The sequence below is a fragment of the Delphinus delphis genome, chromosome 11, assembly GCF_949987515.2.
Source record: "Delphinus delphis chromosome 11, mDelDel1.2, whole genome shotgun sequence".
Classification (NCBI taxonomy): Eukaryota; Metazoa; Chordata; class Mammalia; order Artiodactyla; family Delphinidae; genus Delphinus; species Delphinus delphis.
In genome coordinates this window covers 75,016,138-75,027,176 of record NC_082693.1, presented here as the reverse complement: position 1 = coordinate 75,027,176, position 11,039 = coordinate 75,016,138, and the positions used below count along the sequence as shown (strand labels likewise).

General features: G+C 43.3%; 1 protein-coding gene across 2 annotated transcripts in view; it reads left to right on the top strand.

Moving 5' to 3' along the window:
* Window positions 1-2,744: 2,744 nt before the first annotated feature.
* Window positions 2,745-11,039, top strand: part of EEA1 (early endosome antigen 1) — a 132,285-nt gene continuing 123,990 nt past the window's right edge. Inside the window, exon 1 of one of the 2 annotated variants that reach the window (XM_060025353.1) lies at window positions 2,745-4,157. In XM_060025353.1, the coding sequence (XP_059881336.1) occupies window positions 4,134-4,157 (24 nt within the window). In that variant the 5' untranslated portion in view covers window positions 2,745-4,133. The remainder of the gene's footprint in view (window positions 4,158-11,039) is intronic. The other variant, XM_060025354.1, reaches the window with a different exon arrangement.

Sequence of the window (11,039 nt, the reverse complement as noted above, 5' to 3'; positions counted from 1 at the left end):
TGAGCCAGGATAAGGTATTTGGATTTTATTGTGATTGTGATGGGGAGCTACAATCAAGAAAGGCAGTGACATTCTTTAATTTGCATTTTTAAAAGTTGTTTCTGGCTGCCGTGTAGTGAATGGGTTATAGGGAAGCCAAAGTAAAAGCAGAGAGACCAACCAGGAAACTATTCCAATAGTCTGGACAGGAGATGAAGGTGCTGTGGGCTGAGGTGATAATGGAAAGAAGTGGCAAATTTGGGGTATGTTTTGGAGGTAGACATGTCAGGATTTTCTGATGGATTGGATGGAGGGAGGGAATGTGATGAGATAAAGAGAGAAACCAAAGATAACGTCAAGATTTCTGGTTTGATACAACTTAGTAGCTGGGGGTAGGACATACTGAGACAGGATAACTGGTGAAGAAGCAATTCTGAAAATAAAAATGAAACAGTTTTGTTTGGGTCATATTAAGTTTGAGATGCTCATTAGACATCCAAGAAGAAATATGAAGTAGATGGTTTGTCATACAAGTCTGGAAACCTGGGGAGGTTCAGCACTGGAGATACAGACTTGGGCAAACAAGTGAAATTTACAGCCAGGAGACTGGTTGAGATCACTTCTAGGCCATGTGCCATAGACGAAAGGAGGGGCCTAGAACAGAGTGGGGGGCTCTCTAACATTAAGATATGCGGTAGAGAAGTTTTCAAACAAGTTTTAGAAGGAATGGTCATTGAGGAGAAAACCCAGAAAGTATACTGTCAAGGAAGTCAAGAGAATAAAATAATTCAAGGAGAGAGTGGTCTCTTGTTCTCAGTGTGAACAAGACTCAAATAAAGTAAAAAAAAATCATAAAGTCATTACTGGATTAGGCAACATGTACATTGTTAGTAATCTTAATATGAGCAGTCTCATTGGAGTAGATGAGAAGGAGACTTGATTGGAGTGGGTTAGGAAGAAAATGCAAGGTAAGACAGTGAAAGTACTATAGGTGTGAAAGCCACTTTGGGGATCTAAAAGAAGACAGGAGGAAAGTATAACAGGATTGTTGCTGGACTGTGGTGAGTGTCTGAGCTCTGTGGCTGTTAATGTAAAATGGGCCCAGCAGCTCCAGCTGTATACATGTATCTCTAGTGATATTCAGCAGCTCCTGTACAGCACAGAGGAGCTGGGTAGTCAAGTTCGGGTTCTGCTAGACAAAAACAACAGAGGAAGAGAGAGCTGAAGTTAAGCATATTTGCAAAGGGTGGCGGTGCTATAAAGTTGGATCATAGCTTTAAGCTGGGTTTTGACGGAAATGAGGATGCTAGGGAAATGGCCGATAGCAAGAATGTTAAGAAGGGCCAATGGACTGGAGGTCATGATGGAGTCAAAGAATTGATGGAATGTTGATGTAAAAGAGTTAAATGGATAGGAACTAGCAGCCAGATGGGTAAATAGGAATGTTTTGTGTGGGAAGCTGCTACATTAGTGAAGGATATTCTTACATGATTATTTCTCATCCACTGCTTATTTTCTTGGAGTTTTCAGTTCCCTAGTATATTATTCCAATGATGGAGTTATCATAAGCTGCAGGGGAGCGCACAGATTTTTGAATAACCCATCTAGCTAATCAGTAGATGAGAGTCTATTATATTAGTCAAAAGATTCCACTGGAGAATTCCAGTGGAGAAGGCCTTAGCATGTGACATTAATAAGCAGCTTTAAACTAATTTTTGAAAAATAAAAACAAATGTCACTTTAAAGGGAAAAAACTGCTTCCTTTCTCTACTTACAAGACTTATGACACCAAATGTGTGGAGTTTTTTTCCATACCAAGCAATTCTCCAATTCCCTGCACACCAACAGTGAGTCCTACAATTTAATTCAGTTCTGGCACTAACAACCCAGAGTTAGCACAGACCCCACAGACTAAAGGCTCAGTCCCACCAAGAATGTCCCCTACTTCAGATACCAGTTGAAACTTCCAGGTTGTCACGTGTACTTTGGGCCAACTGGCTATAAATTGGGTGTTCCCACAATACTCTCCCCAGCTTTGATAATTTGCTATACTGGCTCACAGAAATACTTTACTTACTATTACCGGTTTATTACAAAGGCTACAACTCAGGAACAGCCAAATGGAGGAGATGCATAGGGCAAGGTATGGGGGTAGGGGTGCAAAGCTTGCCTGTTCTCTCCAGACACTTCCTCCTCCCAGCATCTTGATGTTCCTCAATCTGGAAGCTCCCCAAACCTCGTTATTTAGGGTTTTTATGGAGGTTCCATTACATAGACATGATTGATTCTATCACTGGCCAATGGGGATTAAGTCTTGAAGTTCCTCTTGGCTCCAGTAGGTGGGCCAGAAAATTCCAACCTTCTAATCATGACTCAGCCCCCACCCTAAAGCTATCTAGGGACACCCAACCACTCAGTAGATCAAACATTACACCAAAAGATGCTCTTATCACCCTATCACTCAGGGGCAGAGACCAAATCTATTCAATATATTTATTATGTCACAGTTTTATTACTCTGCTTCAGTGAAAATATTTCCCATACTGTCTGAAAATAAAGTACCTCTGTCTGGAAAGGTGGAAAAGTGTGTGCTTTGCTATGTTTGCCTGGAAGTACTTAAGTGCACTATCATCAATAGTGATTAATAATGTATGAGTTGTAGGCACGACTGTTTTGCTGCACTACAGACATGACACACATTAAAAAACAGACATGTTTTGGATGGAAACAACATATTACATCATATAATGCTTTATTTACATTTTACAAAACACTTTTACATTAAGTAATTTGAAAATAAGATTTGCTGCATTTTTTTCAGAAGATCTGTGGGGATTTTCTGATAAGCGCTCCATTCATTGCTTGATAGACTTCAGATCCCCACCCTCCCCTCTCACCCCCAGCAAGGTTAGTTGCATTATTCTCCTCCTCTCCTTTCCTACTTAAACATTATTAAAGGCTTCTCTTTCCCCCGCTCAGGGTAAAGTTGAACCTCTTAGCTCGTGAATACTGGCAGAATGGTAGGATTCCGCAGCTGTGATTTTTGAGTTTAAATAATAACATCGTGCCTGGAAGTCAGGTCCAAGTCCACTTCCAAGTCCACGTCCTTGTTTTGGCACACTGTTTATCTGTGACCTCATTATTTTTTCTTAATCTATGAAACAGACGCATTAAGGTAGATTCACTTCATACATCTATTGTCAGAAGAGGATTTAAAATTCCCTAGGAGAATGGGCCAAGCGTGGGCTTTAGATGGTGCAACATGTTAGCGACATCAGTCCATTATTGTTGCTATAGTCCAAAGATGACAACCGCAAACTTCTCTTACCAACTCAAATTCCAGTTTCTTCCTACCCTTTCTTCCGATTCTTTACTTTCCCTTTGGCTGATATTAGAAGCAGGAAGGGAGTACGGAAAGGCGCCAGGGGTTGGACCAGGGGAGAAAAAAAGCCCACCAGACCAGTTAATCGTGTCTGCGATTCTCTCCTTTGCTTCCAAGCGCTTCCAGCAGAAATGAGGATCCAGTTCAGGAATGGCCAAGGCCGGGGTCACAGTGACATATTTTACAGAGTAATCTGAGGTGCCGTCGCAGGTACCCACCCAGAGACCCCTTCTTGCGTCGCGGTCAGGGACCCCCTCCAGGTTCCCCTAGAGAGTACGCTGCCTGCGCGCGGGCGCGTCCTCTGACAGAGCGCAGGCGTGCGCTCGGCGCCCGCGTTGTCCCTCGGCCCGCCGGAAGGAGCGGCGGCGCCAGCGTCCTGCCGCCTGTCCGTCACGCAACCGCCCACGCCGCCGCCGCTTCCGATTGGCCGCAGGGGCGGGCCAGGCCCCTTCCAGCCCCGCCTCCCGCGGATGGACAGGCCGGGAGGGCGGGGCGGTGGCGGGCGGGTCCGCCCAGCTGTCAGTTACGGGGGCGGCCCGGCAGGCGGGCGGGCGGGCGCTCGCTGGCTACCTCTTTGCTCGCTCGCGCGCGCTCCCTCTCGCCGCCTGTGGGGAAGTCGGGGCAGCCCGAGCGGCCGCCGCTACAGCCTCGCCCCGACCTCCTCCCAGTCCTTTCCTGGCTCAGTCCCTCCCTCCCGCGTACCCCCGAGTACTGAGTGGCCCCGCAGAAGGTTTGGAGAGTCACCGGGGCGGCGCCGGGTGGTGTTTAAACCATGTTAAGGAGGATTTTGCAGAGGGTAAGAGAGTGAAACCGTCTTTCAGGAGCACGTGAGCGGGAGAGCCGGAGCCCGGGGCCGCGGAAGCCGCCGCCTCGCTGAGTAGCAGAGGCGGCGGCGGCGTGGCCGCCCCCTCTTCAGCGCCGGCCCCTTCCTTTAGGCCCCGCAGCCCAGGCGGCGATTAGGCCTCGGTCGTCTGCTCTGGGGGCGGGCCTCGGGGGGGCAGGGGGCGGGCGGGGCGGCGGCAGGGCAGCAGGCCGGGTACTCCGCGGCCCCCGGCTCACAGGCCCGGGCCCCGCACCCGCGCGGGCTGTCAGTGCGAGCGGGCTGCCGGGCGGGAGGGTGTGGCGCCGGCGCGTTCCTTCCAGATTCTGGAATGGCAGTGAAAATGGAGAGTTAGTGCCCCCGGGTCCGGCCGGCCAGCCGCCCGCCGGGCTGGAGCACGCCGGGTGGGAGACCTCGGGAGGCTAGCTCGGCTCTTCCCCCAGTGCCCCGCCCGGCGTGCCCCGCAACTTTACCCGACACGCACCTGCCTCACGCGGATTCTCATCTGGGCAGCACTGCAGGGTAATGTGGTGAAACCCGGCCTAACGTTGGCCCAGTCGCTGTACCGACACTTAACTGGCTAAAGTCAGCTGCGAAGGAAGCTATTACTCACTGTTGGCAACTCCCCTACCCCACACACCCCCCCATTTAAAAATGCGTTTTCCCCTCCCAGCCCGGTACCTTTTTGTTTGAGCCATGCAAGTACAGATCCATTGTCAGCTTAATCCAACGGTACACTCCTTTACTTTCTGCCAGTGCTCTCTCTATGTAAAATCTGGAAAAGCCTGAAGATACAAAGATTAGAGCACTGGAAAGCTGTAGGTGTTTTGTTTAGGAATCAGTTCCTAGAATAACAAAATCTTTTCTATAGGAGTCACTGTTACTCAATTTTTTGTTTTGGTTAGCTTTTTTTTTTCCCCTTAATTTCCTTTTGAGACGGATGGGGTGCAACAAAATGTAAATGACTGAAAAGTTGGTGCCAAACCCATTAGTTGGTTACTGAGAGAGTAGGATAACTAGTTCCAAGGGCAAGAGGAGTTAGTGAACTTGTAGCATGCAGTCAAGGAATGTACGAAAGAGAGTTGAGTCATCCACTGTGTAGAAAGGGAGTGTCCTTGCTCCTGCATAGCTTTGGGAAATGTTCAAGTCATGTGGAACTTGGTCATATATCAGGGGGAGAAGTAGTTAACTTCTGTATCTTCCACCCTGTATTGACATTTGATGATTTTTTGCAATGTTTTGTCAGAGTTTTTTGAAATCTTGATAAGCGCTGATATTGGCAGTAGCGAGGGCATGCCCTTTACTCTGGTCATCAGTTCCTGTGTTCAACATTAAAGACACCTGAGCGTGATTTACTTCCACTACTTAAGAGATTTTTTCTCTTGTCAGACCTGACTGATTACTTCATGCCTCAGATTGTGTTTCCGTCGCATAATTCCACAGCTGAAAATTAGTTCACCTGTGGTTTGCTTTATAGTTTATAAATAAAGTGTTTACTGACTTAAGAGTAGCTTCTAGTAGTTGTAGATTAGTTTTCAGAAATATGGACTGCTTTCCAGTACTCTTGGTTTAATGTTGTTAAGCGTTATGATTATATAAAGATCATTTTGAGTGTTGGTGCATACACATCGATGGCTACAGAAGTTTCAGCTGAAACCACAAAATTGGAATTTATTCTGGTTATTGCTGAGGTATGATAAGGAATCATCGCACATGAATAAGTCAGTTGACAACTGAGTTTTTTAACCATGGAATTATTGGTATTTGTGACTGGATAATTCTTGGTTGTTGGGGGCTGTCCTTTGCACTGTAGGATATTGAGCAGCATCCCTGGCTTCTACCCACTAGATGTAGTAGCACCCCCAAGTCCCCTCCCCCATCTTGTGACAACCAAAAATATCTGAAGACTTTGCCAAATGTCACCTAGGGGCAAAATTGCCCTGGTTGAGACCACTGTCTTAAATTTATATACTCTTTTATAGGAAAGTTTGAATTGTTTCTCATCGTTAACCACTTAACTTCCTTTTTTTCAATGTCCTTATATTGAGTGTCAGTAAATGCAAAGCATCTGCTAGGGGCTGGGAACCAGTTAAATAAGATATGGGCCCGCCTTTTAGGACTCACAGCTGGTTGGGGAAGTGGACATTTAAAAATAATGGCAGTTCTTTGTAATAGAATGAATAGTGCCTGGGGGCCACTTTGTGGGAGGGTTTTGGGGCAATCAGGAAAAGCTTCTGGGAGTAGGGCATATTTGCAGCTCAGAAGAGTGGAGGGCGGGTTGGCCTGAGGGAACCGCAAATGCCTAGACAAGAAGTCGTAAAATGGGGCAAGTAATATTAAGGGGAATGTGAACATTTAAGTTTAGGGAGTGAAATGATATGCAGGGATTGGTGGGAGGTGAGGCTGCAAAGGTAGCTCAGACCAGATCAGGAGAGGACCTAGAGCCACCTGGGAGGAGTTTGGCTCTTACAGATGGGTCACTGTTAATGCTCAGCATTTAATAGGGGTATTTGGATAAAGCCTTAAAGAAATCTTGTAATTTGTATTACTAGTATGAACTCCACAGGTGCTATTTACTAACAAGTATGACTTGAATCTTTAAATTATGTAACATGGCAACCATTTTATTTTACTCCACCCTGATAATCTTATTTCTCAGCAGAGGTCATAAGATATAAAATTAAAACTAAGTTTGCTGATTTAGAGATTTGTTTGAAATGGTCTTCATGCTTTGAAATTAAGTCGCATACCTTTAGCATTCTGTTTTCACATGACCTTTTCATTTTAACTGTTGTAATTTTCTTCTGAATAGCGTCCTTTATTTTTTATATTTTTAAAATAAATTTATTTATCTATTTTTGGCTGCGTTTGGTCTTCATTGCTGCGCATGGGCTTTCTCTCTAGTCGCTGCGAGCGGGGGCTACTCTTCGTTGTGGTGCGGGGGCTTCTCATTGCGGTGGCTTCTCTTTGTTGCGGAGCACGGGCTCTAGGTGCTTCGGCTTCAGTAGTTGTGGCATACGGGCTTAGTTGCTCCGCGGCATGTGGGGTCTTCCTGGACCAGGGCTTGAACCTCTGTCCCCTGCATTGGCAGTCGGATTCTTAACCACTGTGCCACCAGGGAAGTCCCTGAATAATGTCCTGTAAGTAGCATTTTTGAAAGAAGAAACAGACAATGTGCTTATAATCAATTGTAACTCAGCATCTTTGAACATCACCGATAAGGTCCTAGGGTACTTTATAGAAAATTTAGTTTCTGGTTCTTTTTCTTTTTTCCATTAGCAACTAAAAGGTGTTTCTTTGAGGCTTATAAGAATCTGAAAAAAAAAAATTGGGGTAGCTCCAATATGTATGTATTGATTATTTTACTTAATAGACTTTGAAGAGAAATGGGGATTTAAAGTGCTTCATGGCTAGAAAGACATCAGCATTTAGTACTTTAGGCAGTTTATAAACTTCTTTGCTATTTCTAAGATCCTTAAGTGTATTAGATTTCCTTTTATTGGTATATATCAATAAGATTGTTAAAGAAAAAAATGGGTTTAATTCTAGAATTGTGGAAATAGAAGGCTTCTTTTATGGGTAACGAGTCTCTCTGATTTTAAAAATGAGGAAGTAGGAAGTGAGAGATTGAGTGATTTATCTAAGGCAACACAGTTAGATGTCAAAGCTGAGACTAGAGCCAAGTTTTCCCAACTCAATCCATTTCCTTTTTTTAGCACCTTGTTGCCCTTTCCTCCACCACTCAACTCATATGGTTAGCACTATGCCAGTCATTGTGGAAGATACGGGAAAAATACGAGATCTGACCTCTCTCTCAGGGAACTTATATGATTAAGTGCCAAAGTAAATTATATAGACAGTGAAGGCTGTAGTAATACAGAGGAGGACCAGTCAGACAGAATGAACCTGTTAGAGTGAAGTGTCTCCTTGGAGAAAATGGGCAAGAAATGGGGTTTTGAAAAGGTGATTAGGAGAGGAAGAGAGTTACTTTTATTCTAGGAAGGAGTTACAGTATAAACAAAGACTCAGAGGTGGGAATGATTTCATTCTTCCTGCCCTCCCTCCTGCCTTTGCTTGCATATTGCCTTTCAATAAACAAATGTTTATAACACTGGATATGTGCTAGATACTGGAGGTACAACAGTGAGTAAAACTGATCCTTACCCTTGAGTAGCTTAAAACCAAGTGACTTAGAGAGAGAGCTCTGTTTAGAGCAGAAAGAAATTGAGAGAGAAACTTATAGATAGTGTGACACCTCATTGTGGAGATTCTTGATCATCTAGCTCTAGTCCAATGCAAATAGGAATCACATATGTAATTTAAAGCTTCTAGTAGCCACATTTTAAAAAAGTGAAAAGAGGTGAAATTACTTTTTAAAATATATTTCCTTTGACCCAATCTATCTAAAATATTTGAACATATAGTCAATAGAAAAATTATTGAGATATCTTAAATATTATTGATGAGTTTTTTTTTATAGTAAGTTTTTGAAATCTGGTGTGTATTTTGCACTAACAGCACATCTGACTTTGTTATTTTTTAAAAAAATTATTTATTTATTTATTTATTGGCTGCATCGGGTGTTAGTTGCGGCACATGGGATCTTTCGTTGCTGTGCGTGGGCTCTTTGTTGCAGTGTGTGTGCTTCTCTCTAGTTGTGGCGCGCAGGCTTATTAGTCGTGGTGCGCGGGCTTAGTTGCCCTGCGGTATGTGGGATCCCAATTCCCTGACCAGGGATCTAACCAGCGTCCCCTGCATTACAAGACGGATTCTTAACCCCTGGACCATCAGGGAAGTCCCAGCACATCTGACTTTGGACAGGCCATATTTTAACTGTTCAACAGCCTCATATAGTTGGTGGCTACTGTATTGCAGGGCTAGTTGAATACATATATAATTTTTAATTTTTTGGGAACCAATTTCAAGCTTACAAAAAGTTACAAGAATAAAATAATACAAGAAACAGCTGTATACTCTTTATCTAAATTTACTTATTAACATTTTATCCTATTTGCTTTATCATTTAAACACTTTGTTCTCCTATCCTTTTTCTTTTCTCTCTCTGTATGTGTGTACTTTTTCTTTATTTTTCCTGAATCACTTGAGGATCAGTTATAGTTCTTCACCTGTGAATGCTTCAATGAAGAATAGGGATATTCTTTTACATAACTACAGTATAGTTAGTTGTCAACTTCATAAATTTACATTGATTCCATTTACTATTCATAATTCCATTTTTTTTCAGTTGACCTGGTAATGTCCTTTGTAGCATTTACCCCTCACCAGTATAGGGTCAGTTAGGGTTAGGTATTATATGTAGTTGACATGTTGCTTTAGCTTCTTTTAATATGGAACATTTCCATAGCATTTCTTTGTAATTTATGACATTTTTGAAGAATACAGATCGCCTCCTGCTTTTTTTTTTCCTTACAATGTTCCTCATGTTGTGTTGTTTGACGTTTCATTGTGAGTAGATTGAGATTGTGCATTCTTGGTTGAAATGTGGCCTAGAATTTGTTGTGTCCATCTCTGGTTATTACATCTGGAGGCCCATGTCTTTTTGTCCTTCATAGGTGATGTTAATTTTGATTACCTTGTCAAAGTTCAAGGTGTAGCCCAATTTTTTGACCTTATCATAATGATTATTTTTTCTTCCTTTGCAATAAATAGGCAGATACTTATAAGACTATGCAAATATCCTGTTCTTTATCAAGAATTTCTCCTATATTTACCATTGTTGATTCTTGCTTAATCTAGTCTTCACCATAATGACTGCAAGATGATGATTTTCCTACTCTAGAACTCCTGCACCTTTACCAATTGGTTCTTGGATTTCCCCTCCCTCCCTTGCCTCACATCTCTCCCTCCCCCCTCCCCCCCGCTGCCCCCCACCCTTACCTACCTTCCTTCCTTTCCTGTTGGTATGGACTCGTAAGTTCATTTTTATAAAAATGGCCTATAACTCATCACTGTACTTAATTATTTTGGTGTTCAAATTGTCCCAGATTTGAACAGTGGGAGTCCCTTCAGGTGGCTCCAGTGTCCTTTTGTCATGCCCCTATCATTTTTTTGAACTCTTCCTTACTTTCTGGCGTAGTAAGGTATTCCAACCTTATCCTTTACCTACCCTTTCCCAGCGCTGAAACTAGCCATTTCTCTGAGGAGCCCTGTTTCTTTTAGGGGGGAATGGTATTAGAGACCAAGGTCTGGGGTAGTTTTCCTTCTTATTTATTTCTTTCAATAGACAAATCTGATATTTTGAATTTTATTCTATAGGCGTTAGGAAATTAATAGGATTTTATTAAGCAGTGAAATATATTTGGTATGTAGGGGAGGAAAATTCTCCTCTACCCTCTTTGGGTCTCTGGCTGGGCCTAAGAATTAGACTGTCTAGGACAGATTAACAGCAGAGAAGCATACAAATTTTATTAAATTTTTACATGTACATGGGAGCCTTCACAAGAGAATGAAGACGTGAAGGGACCAGAGCAGGAAGTGTTTACAACTTTTAGACAGAGAAACAAGATTTGTGAAGAATTGACAAGACAAAGGGGTTTGGGCTGAGGTAGTAAATGATGAAGAAGTAACGCGGAAGATAAGGGTTAGTTTAACAAGATTTGTTTGTACAGATTTCTCAGCCCTAAATTCTCTGGCTGTAGTGATGAGGACGTCTTCTTTACTCCTGGTATAGTGAGGGTCCCTTTCACACGGGAGTTTTATCTCCTGCTTTCAGAAAGTAAAAGAAGGGTCAGAATGTCCTTTTTTTTTTTTTTGGCTGTGTTGGGTCTTCGTTGCTGCCTGCGGGCTTTCTGTAGTTGCAGCCAGTGGGGGCTACTCTTCTTCGTTGCGGTGCGCGGA